At 43.7% G+C, this 22,550-nt stretch overlaps 1 protein-coding gene across 1 annotated transcript in view; it reads left to right on the top strand.

Annotated features, from left to right (window-relative positions):
- The window catches only part of MTBP (MDM2 binding protein), a 36,122-nt gene that overhangs the window by 12,221 nt on the left and 1,351 nt on the right, over window positions 1-22,550 (top strand). Inside the window, exons 12-21 of the mRNA XM_069959835.1 lie at window positions 12-185; window positions 1,063-1,167; window positions 2,886-3,050; window positions 4,319-4,424; window positions 5,099-5,254; window positions 11,716-11,811; window positions 12,619-12,876; window positions 13,402-13,630; window positions 19,258-19,371; window positions 20,490-20,555. Of these exons, the coding sequence (XP_069815936.1) occupies window positions 12-185; window positions 1,063-1,167; window positions 2,886-3,050; window positions 4,319-4,424; window positions 5,099-5,254; window positions 11,716-11,811; window positions 12,619-12,876; window positions 13,402-13,630; window positions 19,258-19,371; window positions 20,490-20,555 (1,469 nt within the window). The remainder of the gene's footprint in view (window positions 1-11; window positions 186-1,062; window positions 1,168-2,885; window positions 3,051-4,318; window positions 4,425-5,098; window positions 5,255-11,715; window positions 11,812-12,618; window positions 12,877-13,401; window positions 13,631-19,257; window positions 19,372-20,489; window positions 20,556-22,550) is intronic.

Raw genomic sequence — 22,550 nt, 5'->3', positions numbered from 1 at the left:
TTTCTCTTCAGCTCCCGGGATCGAGCTGAAAGGAGAGTACTGCAGTTACTATTTCCTGATTCAGGGGAAGGACAATGGAGTCTGCAGAGCCACAATGCTTCATTCCGCCAGTCAGATTAATGGTGCTGCTTCTCTGGTTTTGTTACATCGACGGCTGCGGGATAAGCCCAGCGCTGATGAATCAAGTAAGAATACATTGTGTTTTCCCTCTTCTTTTTTGGAGTGAACATGTAGGATAATCTTCCATAGGATTTGCACTTGTCTGTAACACTTGGATGCCCTGAATATTGTAGATGCCTTAAAGGGCTATATACCACAAAATAGACCTGAGTTTTCTGTGCAGCTGCATGGAATCCCGGACAGAGTGTATACAGTGTGTATACACTCTGGCCAGGAATCCTTAGGGGTTAATGCAATCGGCTACTGTGATTGAATAACGGCCGTTGTTGCAAATTTGCAACAATGGCTGTTGTATAATCAAAAAATACATTGTGGGAACGTGGCCTGATGCTAGGTCCCCACAGCTTTTTTGCAGTCTGTTTAATGTATCTGTTTTATTGGCAGGGGGGGGAGACTGATGCACTTGTGTGCCTCCGTTTTTCCATTGACTTTTGACTTTTTTTTTTAACGTACACAAAAACGTAATCGACCTCATTTTTGTGTCCATTAAAAAATAATTTCCATCTAGTAGTGCGGGGAACATAATAAATAAGTTTTGATTACTCGTCGGGGTCCTAGACCCAGCTCACAGTCTGTAGATCTCTCCTGCAGCTACATCACGACCCAGCTGACAGATGAGGCGGGATACATCTGCAGTCACTGATTGGCTCAGCAGGCTAAATCCCATTCTTCAGTGACGTGTCAGTTGGGTCGTGACGTCCCCCGAAAGTGACATCTGTCGGAGCTCTGGAGCCCATTGATTTCGGGGTTCCCGTACACAAAATGGGGGGGGGGGGGCCCATTAGTCTCCACAACCGCCCAGCTTGATAAAGGGTTTCAGGATTTAAATTATTTTTTTTTTTTAATTAGCGGAATTAATAGAATCTTCCCTTTATCTCCCAGACTTCAGCGCCCTGATGGAGCTCCCACACTTCCATGGTGATCACCTTATAAAGAGAGAGAAGTGTTTGGCTCAAGCTCAGGCTTTGGTTGTCAATGAATATCTCCGTAAGTAGTGACTGCACACGACTGGTGACCAAAGCAAAATGCACCAAGAATACACCACATGGTGGCCAGTCATTTTATTATTTTAGTTATTATTATTTAAATTTTATAATATTGTAATTTTATTATTTATTTATTTTAATTTAATTTATTTTTTTGGACTGTGCAGCACGGTGCCATAGATAGATACTGGTAGCGCCAGCCTGCAAAATGCATTACATTGCCATGTAACCACTCTGTCTCTGGTTCACATATGTTTCTTATTCTATATTTTTATTGGAGTTTTTATATAACGTGAAGTACAAAAGATATCAAACAACAAGAAATCAGTAACAAACAAGGTTACACAAAATAATAACCATTTCAGGAGAAAGCTGTATTCACACTGCATTTTTGTCATATGCTTTTTTTTCCCCATCCATTTTATGCCAGAAAAAAAAAAACAATTAAAAATGGATGCATTCATGTGCATTGTTTGGGTCTGTTTTTCCATTGATTTCCAGTATAAAAAAAATAAAACAAAAAACAGATAAAAAAAACTGATCAGAAGACATACACAAAAACATGGTAATTTTTTTATTAATTTTATGAAGGGAGTCAATGGAAAAACGGATCCATGCATCCATTTTTTTCATACGTTTAAAAATAAAAAATAAAAAAAATTCTGATTACAAAAACGCATTGTGAACCCAGCCTAACAGTTAACCTTGAATGATATAACCCATGGTATAAGCATCAGAGAAATTTTAGTGCATTGTATTATGAATTCGGTTGTATGGCGGCAACTTTGTATACATAGGGCAAAGTTTTGATAGAGAATGTTCCTGTGTGTGATATATTATAGCTATTGTAGCAGCAGGAGGTGATATTTTCACAGAACGGCGGCTGTAGTAATTGTTGATTTGGTAGCCATTAAAGGGATACTCCAGCAACAAGTTTGTTTTTTCTTTCAGATTAACTGGTAGCAGAAAGTTATACATATCTGTAATTTACTTGTGTTTAAAAATCCAGTACTTATCAGCTGCTGTATGTCCTGTAGGAAGTAGTGTATTCTTTCCAGTCTGACACAGTGCTCTCTGCTGCCACCTCTGTCCATGTCAGGAACTGTCCAGAACAGTAGCAAATCCTTATAAGAAAATCTCTCCTGCTCTGGACAGTTCCTGACATGGACAGAGGTGGCAGCAGAGAGCACTGTGTCAGACTGGAAAGAATACACCACTTCCTGCAGGACATACAGCAGCTGATAAGTACTGGAAGACTGGAGATTTTTAAATAGAAGTAAATTACAAATCTACAGAACGTTCTCAAATCTACTGATTGGGGAGGGAGGGACCCTCGCTGGAGTTCCCCTTTAAACGATGGGCAGGTAGGTTTCCCATTGGAGGTGGGCTGTCTTGTAGATTGAGTAGAAGTATTGCCAATTCTGTCTTTAGAACCCAGTTTATATGGGTTATGGATCTTATAGTATGACTGCAGGCTTTTGCACAGTCCCATAGGATATGAAGGAGTGTCCCCCATTTCCTCCAACATAATTCTGAGGTATTGGGGAACATTAGATGGAGACGTGAAGGAGTATAATACCATCGTAGTATCATTTTAAAATATTGGATGGATCTGAAAGATTTATATACCGAACAAATGTATTGATGATGATGATGATGATTATGTTATTATATGGTTATCGTTTCCATCTGAATAAAGTTTTTGACTTTGCTTTTAAGAGAGACAAGAGGCTGGACAGCAGCCGGCTCCTATGAACGTTACCTCCTTAAAGGCCTTGTTGAAGCTTACTCGGGAAAGTGTGCTGAGGACCTTTGAGAGCAAGTTGAGCACTAGCATCTCTGAGCAGGACTGTGAGCAAGGTCTGCAGAGAGCTCCCCCTACAGGTAAGTGCTGGAAACCAAGATTTGCACTACACTGTAGACTTCATTGGCCAAAAAAAGCAGGATGCCTGGAACTTGGCTCTGTCTTAAAAGAGAAAAGCTTAGAATAAAAAAAAAAAAAAAAATGATAAGAGCCGTATTAAGCTGAAGCCTGGAAACTGAACCCTTCTATTCATGGTATATGGCTCTGCTCCTCTGTGTCACAGAGCATGCCCACAACATCGGTGACCTGTTCTTACATCTACAGTCATCACTCCCAGCAGTGACTCACCAAGTCCATTCAGGTGCTTTTCCCCCGTCAGTGATCGCTAAAAGGAAGGGGCTGAGTTTGAGACTCTCTGTGACCTGTTAGGTCAGCGCTTGCTTGCTTGCTCCTTGTTCCCCGCGTACTTTCGGTGCTATCACAAGCTCTGACGGGGGTGGGGGGGGGGGTCTGTCCGGATGATGATTTAGATCGCCTGGGTGGCCCATAGAAGGTAGCGTCAGTCTGCTGCTGCTGCTCCTGTTGCCTGCAGCTTCGGCTAGCAGGCCGTAGTTATCGGCGGCGTTTTCTTTCAACATGTTGAAAGGCAACGATCAGCAGACATTGTGCGTGTCGGCTGATCATTGCCTTTTAACACTGCCTATTACACCAAGTGATTACTGTCCGTAACAGCCGATAATGGGCCACATACGGTTTATAATTGTTTGGTGTAATAGGACCCTAAAGGGGTTATACAGTGCTATAAAAACCTGGCCACTTTCTATCATTGACGGCACCACTCTTGCCTCCAGTTCAGGTGCGGTTTGCAATTAAGCTGCATTCCCTTCAATGGAACTGAGCAGCAAAACCCTGTCCAAGCTGGAGACAAGAGTGGTGCTGTCTCTGGAAGAAAGTGGCCATGTTTTTGTAGCGCTGGATAACCCCTTTAGCACTAGTGCAATGGATGATCACTAGTGCATTGATCTAAACACGTCTGACTTGCCAGAACAGTATAAAATGATAGTTGTTTTTTAGTATTATAGTCACATGTTATCTCTATAGCAGGCATGTCCAAAGTCCGGCCGGAGGGCCATTTGCGGCCCGCGTTCCGAACTTTTCCGGCCCCCCAGGTATCCAGCTTGCTATTATCTGCCTGTGTTATAAAGCATATAGCATGTAGCATGTAAAATGGTCGGCCCTCGCACATGTTCACTTCATCAAATTTGGCACTCTTCGAAAAAAGTTTGGACATGCCTGCTCTATAGTCTTACTACGTCATCAGTTCTCTTTGTTTCTCTTACTTATTAAGGGTCTACAACCACCGACACATTATTTCACATGAATTCATCTGATTGGCCGGAACGAAATGTTCTGCAGAATCTGGAAAACTTTGAGAAAATAAAGCAGAGAATTAGGTAAGTGTTTCCACCGCTGGCCTTAGTCTTGTGTCCTACTGATAAATCTCACATGTATGGCCAGCGTTAGTCATGTGACTTTCCAGGAAATTATGTTGGCTGAGCCTACCCCTGACTGTCAGCCATCTAATATGTATGAGGAGGGGGAAAAATGAGAACACAGGCATGGTCAGCTGATTGTATGAATATAGAGGAGTTGGATAAAATAGATGGCTGTCAGCTTAGGTTAAAGGGGAGTTCCAGTGAAAAATATTTTTCTTTCAAATGAACTGGTGTCAGAAAGTTGTATAGATTTGTAATTTAATTCTATTTAAGTACTTCCAGTACTTACTCGCTGCTGTATGTCCTGCAGGAAGTGGTGTATTCTTTCCAGTCTGACACAGTGCTCTCGGCTGCTACCTCTGTCCATGTCAGGAACTGTCCAGAGCAGGTGAAAATCCCCATAGAAAACCTCTCCTGCTCTGGGCCATATTTGCAATCCAGGCCTCACATGTAGGAGGCCCACGGGTGACACCCTGAACAAAACAAAAATTACAGATGTGTGCAGGGGGCCTAAGGCTTATGGTCATCTTAAGAGTAGAGAACCTGTATAAGAGGAGGTTTGGCTCCTCCATGCTTAGTATACTGATGTGTCCAATATACTGACAGAGCTGTATCCTTCTGCTTCTCTCCAGGGCTTCTATACTCTCCAGCTCAGCGGAGCAGCTTCTTGGCCGGAAGGACAGTCAGAAGGAAGGGGTCACCCTGCTGGATGCCAAGGAGTTACTGAAGTACTTTACTCCACAAGGGGCAGCAGTCGGGGAGCTCCAGCCATTGCAGGTTCAAAGAGGGTAAAGACCACATTTATTACATACATGTATGTTTGTGTGTATGTGTATATGTATATAATATATATATATATATATGCACACACATATATACACATATATATATACATACATACATACTATATCCAATCACTGCCCTTCATAGCATCTCCTACTGTACATACTTAAATGTAGAACATAACAGAGGTTTACAAAAACCAGTGCAAAGCTGTCAAAGTGTACTGGTATCCCGCACCACGACCATTGGTTATTGGCATTTCTTTCTTTTTACTATGCACTTGAAAAATATAATATTACAAGTTATGGGCATTGGATTTTATGTGATAGGGCGGTGATCCGGGGGTTATTCTAATTGCCATTGGAGTCGGGAAGGAAGCTTTCTCTCTGTAATGGGGCAATTTGCGTCCGCCTCATAAGGGGTTTTGCCACATTTTTGTTTATAGGTGAAAGGATCATGATTCAAGTGTTTTCTACCCTGACCTAGACACACACTTTCCAAACAACAAAGATAGGGTGTAGGATGGACTCTAGCACTTATGACCTTGGTCTTGATGTGTAGCTCCACTTTCATACCTCAGATAATTCACCCTGCATTAGTGACCTGTAAATTATCACACCAGACCGTTTCTCCTTTCCTATAAACCAGGAAGCATTATATTGCTGTACATACGTGTAACTGGCCGGACAGGTTTGTAATTGCTGCAGTGCTTCACTGTGGACACTAGAGGTCGCTGTAGAACCTGTTATTTGCATTAGTTATTACTCCGACAATTAAGTGCCAGAAAGTTTACAATGATTTTGTTAAATTGTTCTCTGTTTCGCTTTCACTTGTGTATGAAAAGAGAGGAACAAACTACAGCCTGGAAATGAGTGGCCCCATGGTTGTATTTCTAGGTGACTAATTTGCCAAAATCTTTCGCTTTCATATCCCATTTCTGTGAATAAGGACTCCTATTTTTAAGGCTCATATGGGGGTCACTAGCCAACCTTGATAGTTGTGAATTCCAATCATGCCTGGACAGCCAAAGCTTTAGCAGTTTTCTTACTGTTGGTGGGCCTGAGTTTGACAACTTTGCCCTAGTTACACCCTGATGACACAATTATTTTCGGGTTTATAATTCCGTAAACACCCCATCCCCCCCCCCCCCAAAAAAAAAAAAAAAAAAAAGGAAAGAAAAATGTGATCTTCAAGATCACAAACACTGGGGCTTATACGTCTCTTCCACGACGACCTCCTGACCTGCCTTACAAAATAACTTTATTATTTTAACTTTATTTTGCACATTATCTCTTTTTTTCCCCCTACTAGACATATATTGCTAAACAAACTTACCACTTTAGGTTGTGTCCCTGCACAGTTTAATCATCGGTGACTAGAACATTTTTAGGAGAAATAACAGAGAAACTGGACACACAAGAATTATAAGTTATTACTACAGAATAAGAAAGACTCTACCTCCAATCCAGACCTAATTCTGCAGCTTATCGCACCCCCTCAGACTGCGGCATCCGCCAGTGTTTGGGTCACATGTCCATGGATTCATTTCCACTCTGCTGAACCTGTTTCTGGTTCACGTGAGAAAGATTGGGAGCTATGTAATGTGTACATAATGGCTGACCTCTGTGTGACCCCCCCCAGGCCTGCGGCGTGTTATATAGGCGTAAGGCGGCCCAGGCCAGAGAAGTGCCCCCTGATCTGCCCCCCACCAAGCTGTGTGTACTGTAAATAAGGGAGGCAATAGAGGGCACCATTGTAAGGAGGGGGATACATTAGTCATGTAACACACAGGCCTGGTGGGCCGCTACCATTGTGCTAGAACCATCTCCACACAACATTTATTTTTTTACTAAGAACTTTATACTAGAGATTGTCCTTTACCATGTTGATCTTTAGGTATTTTGGAGAAGATACCTTTGTGGTAGTCAGTCAGTCTATGACATAAGCATGCATGATAATCGCTTAACCCCTTAACGACATCGGGCGTAAACTTACGCCCTCGCGCCCTGGTACTTGGCGCATCAGGGCGTAAATTTACGCCCGATGTTTCCCCGATCGCTGCGTGTTCACACACAGCGGTCGGGGAAGATGGCCTGCTATAAATCATAGCAGGCCATCATAGCTTCTCGGCACGGGGGGTGGTTAACACCCCCCGTGCTTACGATCGCCGCTATAGGCTGATCAATTCAGATCAGCCAATGGCGGCGATCGGAACCTTTCCGGGTCATCGGCGACCCGATGACCCGGAAAAAAATGGCGGTCGGTGCTGTCCGAGGATGGCACCGACCGCCATTACTGTAAAAAGTAATGGTGATCGCCGTGCCACCGGCCCGATCGCCGTGAACGGCCGGCCGGTAGCGGCCGGCCATTCACGGCGATCTGGCCGGTGGCACGGCGATCAGAGTCCCACAATATAGTAAATACCTGCCCTGGACCCCTCAGCTAGGTAGCCGAGGGGTCCAGAGCAGGTATTTGTACATTACTCACCTGTCCCGGGCTCCTGATCGGCGTCTTCCGGGTTCTCGGCGTCCTCGTCTTCGGCTTCTTCCGTGACGTCACGTTCGGCTTCTCTCGGCTATTTTCGGCTCCAGCGTCGGCTTTTTCCGTATTTTGCGCTCTGCTGCCCTCTAGCGGCTGATATGTGTAATACACTTATCAGCAGCTACAGGGATGTTCAGAATGTAGAAATTTTTTTTTTTTTTTTTTTCTATTTTCCGCACCCTATCGCCGCTGAGTGTTGATCAGCATCGCACGAAAGTGCGCTGCTAATCAGCAACTCCTCCTTTTTGGCGTAGGGTGTTTTTTTTTCTATATTCTACTGCCACAGTCTGCTAATAAGTGTGGCATTTATCAGCAACTCCTTTGTTGGCGTAGGTTTTTTTTTTATACTTACTGTAAAAAAACACGTAAAAAACACTACATTACACCACACTACACCACTACATACCCCATATACTAATCCCCGTATAAAGATGGCCCCCAGGGTGTTTTCGGTATCGGACGCATACGCTATTATTGCCTCCGACACCAAAACAGCCAGTGAGGATGAATGGGGGGATCCTTCTTTCCTCCATTCATCCTCATCATCCTCATCATCCAGTGACGTGTCTGGGGGTAGCGTAGCGTACGCTGCCCCCCAGACACGTCTTTTCCGCCAGTACCGTCCCAATAAGAGATGGCGGTATGGTGTGAAATTCTACAAACTCTGTGAGAGTACCTCAGGGTACACTTACAGATTTAGGGTACGTGCACACTGCGGAATGGCGAAGGATAACCCTTTGTGCATTCCGCAGCTGGCACCCGCCGGCGGACTGATGCGGGCGCATGTCTCTACCCGTGTCATAGACTCCATTATATGCACGGGCGGAATCCGTCGTCCGTCCAAAGAATGAACACGTTGGACGCAGAGCGGAATCCGCCCGTGCATAGAATGGAGTCTATGACACGGATGGAGACGTGCGCCTGCATCACTCCGCCGGTGGGTGCCAGCTGCGGAATGCACGAAGGGTTATCTGTCGCGATTCCGCAGTGTGCATGTACCCTTAGAATGTATGTAGGAAGGGACACCCGAATGCAGCCCCCAGATGCCCCCTCCCCCCCACCCCATCCTCGGAGTTAGTGGGAAGATCGTCCGGGAACTGATCTTCCCACTGCTGGATAAAGGTCACCACCTGTACGGGGATAACTTTTATACCAGCACCCCCTCTTCCGGTCCCTCGCTGCCCGAGCTACTGTAGCTTGCGGCACGATCCGAACATATCAGAAGCCGTAATAGCGCCCTAATATTTAGCAGCCATGGAGCGGACCCAGCGCTTCTGGATATGAAGGACCCCGTATTGCACCAGGACAACGTTTTCCAGGTGACGTCCCCCACACTGGAGAAAGGGAGACCCCAGAAGAAGTGCAGAGTGTGGGGTAACAGGGGGATCAGGAAGGACACCATTTTCCAGTGTGACACCTGTCCTGATCACCCCGGCCTCTGCATACTGGATCGCTCCAAGGCGCACCACACGTCATTGGGGTTCTACATTATCTAAATTCTGTCCCTTATTCCTATTTCAGGGGTCACGTTGATCCAGGGATTATTCTGATCGCCATTATGGAGTCAGGAAGGAATTTTTCCCCTGTGTTGAGGCTACTGTCGTCTGCCTCACGAGGGTTTTTTGCCTTCCTCTGGATCAACACAGGTTGAATTTGATGGACACCTGTCATTTCCAACCTTATAAACTAATAATTGGCCTAATACCCCCAAATAAATTAGAATTGTCCCTTTTCCCCAGCTAAATAGCTATGGCCGCCATTCCCATTAGAGGATGCCATGATGCAATTACAAAGCCTCTGTGCGGCCAGGACAGTAGAAACCCCCGACAAGTGACCCCATTCTGGAAACTACACCCCATAAGGAATCTAACAAGTGGGGCATCGGGGATATGGCCCCCTGGTGACGGCCACATTTGGGACGTGAAAATGAAAAAAATTGTATTTTTTATTTTCTCGGCACATGTTCTATGTAAGTGCCCGTCACCAGTGGGGTCCATATGCTCACTGCACCCCTTGTTAGATTCCTTGAGGGGTGTAGTTTCCAGAATGGGGTCACTTGTGGGGGGTTTCCAGTGTCTTGGCAGCACGAGGGCTCTGTAAATGCGACATGGCCCTTGAAATCCTTTTCAGTGAAATTCAGCTTCCAAACGCCAATTGGCGCTCCTTCCCTTTGGAGGCTCGTCCTGCGCCCCCTTGGCACTCTATCGCCACATGTGGGGTATTTCCGTACTCGGGAGAAACTGCGCTACACATTTTTTGTCTTTGTTTGCCTCTTATCCCTTTAAGAAAATGAAAAATTGAAGGCTAGAACAACGTTTTAGTGTAAAAAATAAATTTCTTTTTTCACGCCATATTGTTCGGAAAATCTGTGAAGCACCTATGGGGTCCAGATGCTCACCGCACCCCTTGTTACATTCCTTGAGGGGTGTAGTTTTCTAAATGGTGTCCCTTTAGGGGTGTTTTTTAGGTTTTGGCACTCCAGAGCCTCTGCCAACCTGAAGTGGTACAGTCAGAAATGACCAAATATAACGGAGGCGTTGAAATTCACTAGGCGCTCCTTTATATCTGAGGCTTGTGGTTGCGTCAAATAGCGCAATAGGGCCACATATGGGGTATTTCTATAAACTGCAGAAACGGGGCAATAATTATTGGGGTGCATTTCTCTGGTAATAGGTTTATAATTATGAAAAATATTGGATTACAATAAAATCTCTGCACAGAAAATTAAAATTTTCAAATTCCTTACACACTTAGCTTTTATTTCTGTGACTCCCCTAAAGGGTTAAAAACTTTCTGGATATGCTTTTGCAGAGTTTGGGGGGTGCAGTTTCTGAAATGGGGTGCTTTGTGGGGCTTTCTAACATACAGGCCCCTCAAATACACTTTAAACCTGAACAGGTCCCTAAAAATATCTGATTTTGAAATTTTACTGGAAATTTGGAAATTTGCTGCTAATGTTTTAAGCTTCCTATTGTCTAAAAAAAAATGAAAGATAGTTTAATAAATGCCGCCAACATAAAGTAGACGTGTTGCTAATGCTATTTAATATATAATTTATGTGGTATAACCACTTTCTGTATACGCAAAAAAGTTTCAAAGTTGGAAAAATGCATTTTTTCACATTATTTGGGTTTTTTTCATAAAGATTTGTTATAAGTATCGACTCCAATTTACCAGAAATGTAAAGTACAATATGTCACGAGAAAACAATCTCAGAATCAGCCGGATAGGTAAAAGCATCCCGAAGTTATTAATGAATAAAGTGACACTGGTCATATTCATAAAATTTGTCTCTGTCATTAAGGCCATTTCAGGCTCTGCCCTTAAGGGGTTAAAGGGGTACTCCGGTGGGGAAAAAAACTGTTAAATCAACTCATCTCAGAGAGTTATATAACTTTGTAATTGACTTCTATTCAAAAATCTTCAGTCTTCCAATACTTATCAGATGCTGCGTGTCCTGCAGGAAGTGGTGTATTATTTCCAGTCTGATACAATACTCTCTGCTGCCACCTCTGTCCATGTCAGGAACTGTCCATAGCAAGAGAGATTTTCTGAGGATTTGGTGCTGCTCTGGACAGTTCCTGACATGGACAGAGGTGGCAGCAGAGAGCACTGTGTCAGACTGGAAAGAATACACCACTTCCTGCAGGAAGTACAGCAGCTAAGTACTGGGAGACTGAAGATTTTTAAATAGAAGTAATTTACAAATCTTTATAACTTTTTGATGCCAGTTGATTTGAATTTTTTTTTTTTTTTAATGGAGTACCCCTTTAATGCTAGCCTAACAAGAAAAAGATTTTTTTAAATGAACAACACTTTTTAAGGGAAAAAAACGCACTGTTATGGAGGCAAGTCCTATCTCCTGTGTACAGGTAGCTGCATCCTGTATTTCTGACCTTTCTTCATCCCCTCTTTTTTCTTTCAGTGATAACGCTTTCCAGTTAACCCCGGAACTGACCCCCCGGAAGCTGAGAGCGCTGCCATTCAGGAAAGCCTCGGAGTGCCACTACCACGGACTGGAGTAAGTTCTCAGCCACCAGTCTAGTGGAAGAAGTCTTATGTAAGGTTCCATTCATATAGAATAGAATATAATATAAATCAGGAAATCATGGCGGCAGAGCTAGACCTGCACTCAGTGGACTCCATTGACTGATCACCTGGTCCATTTGGTCTTTTTGCCAGAAGGAATAGCACGGTCTGCTACTCTTTGCTCCCGTTAAAGGGGTACGTTACTAGTGTCAAAGTGACAGAAATTTGTAATTTGCTTCTATTAAAAATTCTCCTGTCTTTCAGTACTTATCAGCTGCTGTATGTCCTGCAGGAAGTGGTGTATCTGGAGAGCCGGAGAGGTTTTCTCCTGCTCTGGACAGTTCCTGACATGGACAGAGGTGGCAGCAGGACATACAGCAGCTGATAAGTACTGGAAGACTTAAGATTTTTTAATCGAAGTAAATTACAATGCTTTATAGCTCTGACACCAGCTGGTTTGAAAGAAAAGCCTAAGACTTAAAGGGGTTATCCAGGCCTAGAAAAACATGGCCTCTTTCTTCTACTTCTGTTGTCCTCCGTTTGGGTGCGGTATTGCAGCTCAGTTCTATTGAAGTGAATGGAGCTGAATTGTAATACTGCACACAACCTGAGGACAGGGGTGGTGCTGTACTTTTTCCTAACCCCGTATAACCCCTTTAAATTTCACAGTAGGATATCTTATAATTTTCTCCCCCAGTAACCGCTCTGGACACTTGGCCGCCTAATAACACGACACTTGTCCCTATGTAAGAAATACCGGTCTGTTTAGTGTAACTCTGTTTCTTTCTCCCCTGTCCAGATATTGCCTCGATAACCGGAAAGCTCTAGATCGTGATGTAGCATTTTCAGAACTCCAGTCTCGTCTTATCCGCTATGAGACCCAGACGACCTGCACTCGAGAATGTTGTCCTATTCCCTTTGCCCTGAGCCCACTCCCGTCTCCAGCCGTTCTCTCTGAGCCCGGAAGCGTCCCAGATGGAGAATCCTTACAAGGTGGCGACCCGCTTAGGCTGAAACGTCGTTCCAGGGACCTAGATGGATTCATTGCAAGCAAAAGGTACGTTATACTATTCCATACTCGAAGATGTTCTGAGTCAGGACCCCCCCCATTATGACTTCTATTTGCTCTTTTAGGGTAAATGTACAGTGGTTGTGTTAGAGACTCCCCCCTATTAAGATGAACCAGAGAAAATTGCTCTAGGATTCTCATATAGCCAAGCGGATCGGTGGAGGCTTGTCTTTTCAGACCTAATTGAAAGGGTCACAACACAGTCGCTTCATTGTTCACAAGGCACAGCTCCATAGCTTTTATAGTGGCTGTATCTGGTACTGCAGCTCTGTGCTCCTGTAAGGATTGAGTGACGTAACTGCTATTGACAAGGGGATACATCAGTAGTAGAGGAGAGAAATGTTATGGTAACTGGATATTTTTTGTCTTCCATAAATTCTGTATACCAGGGCCCTACTCTTTGCAGACAAGTGGTAGCACGTGCACGGTCGCTAACCATGAAACCAGTTCATTTTACTGTATTGAAGATCCTACTTTGGCATTAAATATACGTCCTGTTTGTCTCGACTCCAGGCTCGCCAAATCTGAAAGCTCGGACTCTTTGCTGTCCCATACAAGTGAAACCAGCGTCCCTAATGCCAGCACTGTGGTAACCAGACCTCGGCCAGAGAGGGTGGCAGCGGTGTCGTCCTCAGTCAGACCAACGTCCAGAGATCGGGGAACATCTTTAAGCAGCAAACTGAGTCAGCCAAAGCCAAGTGTGAATCCCGAGAACGAGACCAGATCTCAGAAACACAATCGGGTATGTGGCCTCATTGTTTCCTATACAAACATTTAAGAGGTGGAGTCAGGCAGCTTTACAGATCCATAAGGTCAAACGTCCACAGAGGAATGTAATATAGCTTTATATCAGTGTATGTGCTCCCCTCTAATATCAATAGGAAAAGATGGAGAATGGTTATCAACGCTACTGGGTGTATATAGCTATAAAATAGTAACATGTAGATATATAGGTATATCAGTGTGGTAAGTATGAGAAAATATTTAATAGATTGCTAAAAATCTCACTGTTAAAAGGATAAGTAAAAGAAGCCGTATCATCCGAAAGACAATAAGCAATAAGCCCCTAACACGTGTAATATACCGTATTTTATGGCGTGTAAGACGACCCCTGACTGTCAAGAAGATTGCCAGGGGTTCGCCTTATACGCCGGAAAATGTTAACCCCACAGCAGGGTTGCGGTCAGGCAAGGGTTAACTGCAGCTAAATTAAAAAAAAAAAAAAAAGTTAACTCGCCTGGGGCCCGTTCCCGGCCTTCACGCGCCTCCTGTCGCTTTCCCGGCGCAGGCAGTGTGACGTACACTGACTGCACCAGGGATCCCCGAAGCTCTCCTGAGCAGCCAAGTGTCTCATCGGAGAAGCTCGGAGACACTCTGCTGCCGGGAGAGCTTCAAAAGAATGACAGAGGCTCCGGAAGTACCCAAAGCCTCTGTCATTCCGAAGCTCTCCCGGCAGCCGAGCGTCTCCGAGCTTCTCCGATGAGACACTTGGCTGCTCAGGAGAGCTTCGGGGATCTCCGGCGCAGGCAAGGAATGGGAGAGGAGGCACGTGGGGTCGGGAATTGGCCCCAGGTGAGTTAACTGATTGTTTGTTTTTGTAGTAGTCGCTCCATATGGTGGGGATGCGGCCATTTTTTAACTCCCCCACCGTATGGGGCGACCATACCTGGCGTATAAGACGACCCCCGACCTCTAAGAAGATTTTTCGGGGTTAAAAAACTTTTTATACGCCGGAAAATATGTTATGTGCAAAAAATAATCCTGTAAGTCCATAGGAGGCTCAATACATCGTATTTACTGCTGCGGCTGAAAAAACAAAGTTTACGTTGTTTAATGAGTCTGCAAATTCCTAAGTATCACATAAAAGTTTCTCAGCGGGCTGATGGCTGAAAGGATCCAGATATGTAGCGTGTATAAAGAAGAGTCTCTGCCTGGCCAAATGGGTTCTAAAGTAGTCTCTCACTGGAGAGAGGAGACCGCCGCTATGGCCTGTGGGCTGCCCAGAAGATCTGACAATCGCCCTGCACTTACAGAAGAGCACAGCGGTCACAGCCAAACGCCTCTGGCTCCCAGTGTGATTTTTTTATTTATTTATTTTATTTTGTAGATACGATCTTTGGAGCAACGGGATTACTTTTTTCACCCATATTATACATGTTTTATGGTCTGTTGCCATGATATGGCTTATTTTAGCAATTTATTATCTATTTTACCTTCTATCTAACTACTGTCACTGATATACCTATATATCTAGATATTACTATTTTATAGCTGTATACACTCAGTAAGTTTGAGCAACATCTTTTACTATTGATTTTTACTTCTGAGGTGTAACGGGTACACACCAGGATGGAATCTCAGTTACTAGGCCTAACACAGGTTGACAATACTTTTATACTTTGATATACTCTACTAATATCAGTATGATCCTTATGTGCACTAAGCATAGACATTAAAGGGAAACTATCAGCAGGTTAGAAGCATCTACCCTGCTGATATGTCCCTATTAGGGATGTCACGATGCCAGAATTTTGAGTTTAATACCGATAACATATGTTTTATTTCAATACTCAATTCCATTTCATCAATACTTAATAAAGTATGAAAAAAGCGCTTAAAGCGACTCTGTACCCACAATCTGACCCCCCCCCCAAACCACTTATACCTTCGGATAACCCCTTTTAATCCAAGATCTGTTCTGGGGTCCGTTTGGCAGGTGATGCAGTTATTGTCCTAAAAAACAACTTTTAAACTTGCAGCCCTGAGCCGAACGGGAGTATCTGTGCCCTAACTTTGCACCACCCCTCCGTCCCTCCTCCCCACCCTCTTCATCATTACGAATGCTACTGAAACACTTTTCACCTAAGGCACAGGTGCCTTAATGATCCAGCCCATGTGCCGTGCTGACACAGGTGAGGAATAGGAGGCAATCTGCCTGGAGCATTCCTAATGATCAGGAGGTTGGGGAGGAAGGACAGAGTGGGTGTGCCAGCCTAATTCATACACAATCCAGGCCACGGACGTTGGGCACGGGGCTGCAAGTTTAAAAGTTGTTTTTTAGGACAATAACTGCATCACCTGCCGAACGGACCCCAGGACAGATCTTGGATTAAAAGCAGCTATCTGACGGTACAAGCGGTTTGGGGGTGGTCAGATTGTGGGTACAGAGTAGCTTTAAAATACAAATATAATAACCCCCCCGGGGCCACAGATATGATGCCCCCATGTACCACATTTTTATTTATGGGACTGTTTGGTCACTTTTTTTGTTACAGTTTAATGTTTGGACAATTACGCATGCAATGATTCCTAATGTTTGTTGTTGTGTTTTGTTTTTCTTTAACTTTTTTGTTTTTTTGAACAAAAGGGAAAAGCGAGATTATTAGAACTTGTATTATGAGTTTTTTACAATTCTTAAACACTTTTTTTTTTTTTTTTTAACAGTTTAATTCCCCTGTAACTCCCAGCATACCTCCTTGTGCATTACATCTCCCAGCATACCTCCTTGTGCATTACATCTCCCAGCATACCTCCTTGTGCATTACATCTCCCAGCATACCTCCTCGTGCATTTCAACAAGTGTACAAGGAGGTATGCTGGGAGGTGCAGGGCACAAGAAGGTAACTGGGAAACCACAGGGTGCAGTGGCGGCTCCTGGGGCAGGTGTGGAGAGGATGGGCGGAAGAAGTAGCGAGGGACCGCTGCCGCTGCACTGGCGGGTCCTGGAGGAAGGGGGGTGGGGGATGGTTAAATGACTGCCGCCTGTAATATCGCGGGCTGCAGTCATTGAGCGGGCTGCTCCATACGCAACAGACTCCTGCTGCATACGGAACGGCTCTGGTGTGACAGATGCATGTACACTGTAAAATAGCCAGCACAGGCGATCGCTATGTGCTGGCTATTTTAATTTGGCGCCGCCAGGAGCAGACAGTGCGCGGGCTAAGGAGGAGACACCACAGGTCTGGGGGCGGCGCAGAGAACGTTGCTGGCGCTCACTATTATGCAGCTTAACATAAAGTATCAAATACCAGGAAATCCTGGTACCGAACTGAAATATCGATAGTAGTATTGATTACTTTGGTGCATCGTGCATCACTAGTCCCTATAGCACTCGTCCTTTCTTACCTTCATCCTCAGTCCCACTTACAGGAACTTTGTAGTTTATTAGACAATTCCCATCATCCCTGGACAGCCATAGGACTGTGTATTGGGAAGAATCTAGATTTTAAAATCTTATTAAGATATAATAAAATAAATCTGTCTGGGATTGAGCGCCTGGATGGGACTGTAAGAAGATGCAGTCAGCACCGGGGACAGGTGAATAGTCACTCAGGAGCCTCAGTCTCTGTATCTGGGGGGGGGGGGGGATAGGAGTTGTCACCTATCCTTAGTGTCCAGACTTATAACCTGTGAATAATTTACAGACTTCCCTGTATTTCCTGCCGACATTCCCCGACCACCTTGCAGGGATCTCTCTGGACGTGAACGCCTCTCATTGGTGACACACACATGGATTATGTGCAATTTTAGGGTTATTGCAATTATCTTCTAGTGATTGTATAATATAGATGGACTGTTCACATGGGGAAGTACCGGGCCTCCATAGAAATCAATAGGTGTCTGTTTTCCCTCAGCCCCTGCGGTCCCTTACTTATATCTGACCCAGTTAGGTTTTTCTCTCCGGGATCAATAGATAACAATGGACTCGGTTATACGTCTCTCTATAGGCAGCTGCAATTATGTGCTTGATGGATGACTCTAAATAGAACTGGTATCAATGCCTTCTGGTTATCCTTGTCTTAAAGGGGCAGCGATCATAGGCCAGCCGATCCTGTTCCCCACTTCAGAATGTGATCTCTTCACCGTTTGTAGTTATTCTGTAGTTATTATTACCTGTGAAAAATCACAGCTTGCTTCCAAAAGCAGCGCCACACTTATTTACTGGTTGTATATGGTATTGCAACGTGGCTCTATTCACTTCAATAGCACTGAGCTGCAATACCACAGACACAAACTGAAGGCAAGAGCGGCGCTGTTTGTAGAGGAATAAAATGTCATCCTGTTCAAACTTTTTTAACATTTTTGCACTTCTTTAAAGCTTTTTAAACTATCCGATATCATTTTCCTATTGAGATGCTGGATGTGCCATCAGTTGTGGTCAGTCCGTCCAGGTTGGGCCCATATTAATTGTAATAATTCTCTTAGTTATATGTAATATTATGGTGGTCAGTCTGCTGTCTTGTGACACAGGGTGCTCAGGGTTCTAACATCTGTATGGAGCTCTAGCGTGTGACAGGAAATATGTTGTTGGCCTGCTTAGTACAGTGCTATGGAATATGATGGCGCTATATAGGGCAATAAATATTATATTTTGCAGTGAAAAATAGAGCAAAACAATGTTGCATGGAAAATTATATATATATTTATATTATAATTTATTATTATTATTATTATTATTATTATTATTATATATTTTAACAGATTTTATAATGAATTTTTAGCTGTTTTATTATACAAGCAATTGTATGCAAAGACTGCAGTGTTTTATCAAGGCAGTCATTTACTTTAAAGGGGCTCCCTGGCAAAATTTAAATCTTCCAGTACTTATCAGCTGCTGTAAGGAAGCGGCATATTCTTTCCAATCTGACACAGTGCTCTCTGCTGCCACCTCTGTCCATGTCAGGAACTGTCCAGGGGATATGCTACTGCTCTGGACAGTTCCTGGCATGGACAGAGGTGGTAGCAGAGAGCACTGTGTCAGACTAGAAAAAAAAAAAAACACACCTTCCTGCAGGACATACAGCGGCTGGTAAGTACTGGAAGATTTTTTAATTGAAGTAAATTACACACCTATATAACTTTCTAACACCAGATGATTTTAAAGAAAATGTTTACCCCTTTAAAGGCTATAGTCACCTTCTTTTTTTTTTTCTTTTTCTTCTTTTTACTTGCCTTGTACTACTTTGCTACTTGTGGTACAAAAAGCGCTTTTTGTTTTTTATTTATTAAAAGATTATGCTTAGTTTCTCCTCTCCAGCCACTCTAACATGCTGTATGAGCTCCTTTTTCTCTGTACACATCCCATCTACAGCCTTTGAAATCTGCCTTGCTTGCATCCATACTTTGTGCTGCTTTGTGTAAACATCCTCCTCTCTCCTGGCTCTAACACTGGGGGAGAGCAGAGAGTCCATCTGATGGACACATCATATTTTCCAGCTAAATGGTAGTAAATGTTTAATAAAAACCAATTAGTTGCTTTATTTTGCATTCAGGAAACAAGAGACCAATAAAAACTTGTGCGGAGATGTCCGTAGCCTGTAGACTGTCTGCTTGCTGTCAGGTGTTCTATAATAATTTTATATTTTGCAGATGCTGAGGGAGGTGGTCTGTAAAACGCTTCTCAAGCATGGCATCCAGGAGGACCACCCATGCTACGCAGCCTGCAACCAGCGACTCTTTGACATCTCTAAGTTCTTCTTGAAGGTACGGGGCTGTTTGGTTGTGTGTGTAGGGGTGTGGGGTTGGTTCAATATTAATTGGTTCTGAGAGGACCATTGTATGTTGAGACCATAAAACTGGTAACTTAAAATGAGATAAAAATAAAGATTAAAAAAAAATAAGCAGATAACTAACATTAATAAAGCAAGTCCTTACATACAACAGTCAGAAAAAGCTACTGGAGATTGCCTATTACTTTCTATGTAGATGACCAGAGCAATTTTAGGGTCCTGTACAGATCCCAGAGGGTCCCAGAAAAATAAAATGAAGCCACCCTCACCTGGTGCCCAAAAGAGCAACTCATCCTGGCGCAGGAACATCCTGGTACAGGACATGTAGTATCACACTATACTGTAGAGGAGAAACTAGGCACACTACAGTACAGTATGATATTACATGACCTGTACTGCTGAGAGGAGAAACTAGACACACACAGCAGTACAGGACATTTAGTATCACACTATACTGTAGAGGAGAAACTAGGCACACAGCAGTACAGGACATCTAGTATCACACTACTGTAGAGGAGATACTAGAGACACACAGCAGTACAGGGCATGTATTAATCACACTATACTGTAGAGGAGATACTAGACACACACAGCAGTACAGGGCATGTAGTATCACACTGTACTGTAGGCAGGAAATACTAGACACACACAGCAGTTCAGGATATTTAGTATCACACTATACTGTAGGGAGGAGATACCAGGCACACAGCAGTACAGGACATGTAGTATCACACTATACTCTAGGGAGGAGATACCAGGCACACAGCAGTACAGGACATGTAGTATCACACTATACTCTAGGGAGGAGATACCAGGCACACAGCAGTACAGGACATGTGGTATCACACTAAAATGTTGGGAGGCACTACTACCCAGCCAATCACTGCACGTACTTCACTAATACTGGGGTTTTACCTGTAAAATTTATGTTTGAGTCTGGTCTCTCGTTATGATGGTGGAGAAAGGAACATTGTATGTTGAAAATGCAGTAACCTGAGGTCATTGTAGGTTGAGGGATCATTATATAATCACACACACAGTTTAAGTATCTCTGATATATTGCATTGATCGCTGCCTCCTTTCTATTCTTAGGATCTGAAGACATCCCGAGGCCTCCATGACGAGATGAAGAAAGCTGCCAGTAACAATGTGAAGCAGGTGAGCCGCAGCGTTTGTTCGATCTCATTGAACCATCAGAGGTCACTGATGTAAATATTTATATTAGAGACGATGGCGGCTCTTTACAGATCACGTTCTTGAGTAACTACTGTAAACTTGTTCACGGTGAGGAATTCCCTCCGCACTGTACTCCGCTATACGAGGGAGTAATGCAGGCGGGATACATCCATGCAGGCAGCACATGTCACAGGAAATATCTAAAATGCCTCTAACCTGTCGTCATCCCTTCAGACGCCTAGTTAGGTTTTACAGCCAAGATCACCTTCATGCAATTTTGCATAAAACCAAAAAATACCGGATGTACCTAGTATTTGTGTTTATTTTTTTTTTTTGTTTTTTTTACTGATTATTGCATATGTACAAATGTAGATAAAATTGCACAAGTACGGACACGTGAATAATACAGGAAAGGAACACTTGTGTATTGGCAACATTTTTGTCATTATGGATCCAAAATATAGAAGTGAGAATGAGCTGTAAGTGGCGTGGTAGCATGAGTAAAAGTCCCTCTACCTCCCCATGGGGGTATCTAAGGCCTTACAAGGGGGAGATGACTGTCACTGATAACAAGGGTAAAGGGGAAAGAATACACCACTTCCTGCAGGACATACAGCAGCTGATAAGTACTGGAAGACTTAGAGAGTAGGCTTATTTAGCCCTGTCTATGGATAGCATAAACTTGTGACAGACGCTGAACAGAATGATGTATCACTTACATTGTTCTGTGCAGCTGATCCAGAGATCTCCTCCTGAAAAACATGGACAATAAGTAGTCCTCCCCATTATGTGCATGAGCTCAGTAGTCCTGAATATTCAAGAGAAGCAGCAAACTCTGCCCACCAGCTGCTGATTGGCAGTTATCAATCCCTGCTGTGTATAGGCAGTCACCTGTCAATCAGCAGGTGTGGCAAGAATTCTATTCTCCTGCATATTAGGAGAACGGCTGAACAGAATGATGTACAGTAAATAATACATCGATCTGTTCAACTTCAGCATTTCTGTCACTAATTTACACTGCCCTCATTTAAGGCGGAATAAACTTGATGACAGATTCCCTCTAAAAAAATTTAAATAGAAGTAAATTACAAATCTATATATAAATTTGACACCAGTTGATTTGAAAAGCAAATTTACATGAGCCAGCCCTGTTCCTTTTTTTCATAGCACAAACTGGTTGTTTATTTTGTTTACCACACTATAAAATTCTGGATTAGGGAATTCAAAGCTAATTGGATGGGATCCTGTATACAGGGAGAGGAGAGCAGCAGGAAAGGAGCACCTTCTGCTCTGGAGGACCCAACATGTCCTTAAAGTATTCTCTACACAAATATAGAGAACTGTGCAATTTCTTAAAGGGGTTATGCAGAGTTTAAAAAACCACTTAAAGTAAAACAGCGCCATCCCAGTCCTCAGGTTGTGTCTGGTATTGCAGTTCACCTCCATTCACTTCAATAAAACTGAGCTGCAATACCACACACAAATTGAGGACAAGGGTGCTGTTTCTGGAAGAAAGAGGCTATATTTTTCTAAGCCTGGATAATCCCTTTAAATCCCCCTGCAGGGGATTCAAACTCCCCCCCCCCCCCCCCCCCCCCCCCCAGATAACAGCTGATTACTGAGGCTCATAGCAGTTCAGGGGGACTCCCCTAACAAACACACTGTCCATCACTGCCGCCCCCTATAGCTTCACCTTAAGAGCTGCGATTAGAATTCTGCTTACTCCTTTATTTAGTTTAACCTTTGCTCTTGACTATACAATAGAAGCAGAGATCACATCGGTGGTGGGAGGGCAGACGGCCGAAGAGACGATTGTCTCCTCCCGTAAATCCTCTGACTACTTGGCATTCGCCTTGAAAACATTGTGAGAGTGATGATGTAATAATTGTCTTACGATGACAGCGTCCCCTATCATTTATTCATGAGGTAATAGTCATTATGTTAGGGATTTATCCCACTATATAGCACACAACGTAA

The sequence above is a fragment of the Dendropsophus ebraccatus genome, chromosome 2, assembly GCF_027789765.1.
Source record: "Dendropsophus ebraccatus isolate aDenEbr1 chromosome 2, aDenEbr1.pat, whole genome shotgun sequence".
NCBI lineage: Eukaryota > Metazoa > Chordata > Amphibia > Anura > Hylidae > Dendropsophus > Dendropsophus ebraccatus.
This window is presented reverse-complemented; position numbering and strand designations above follow the sequence as displayed.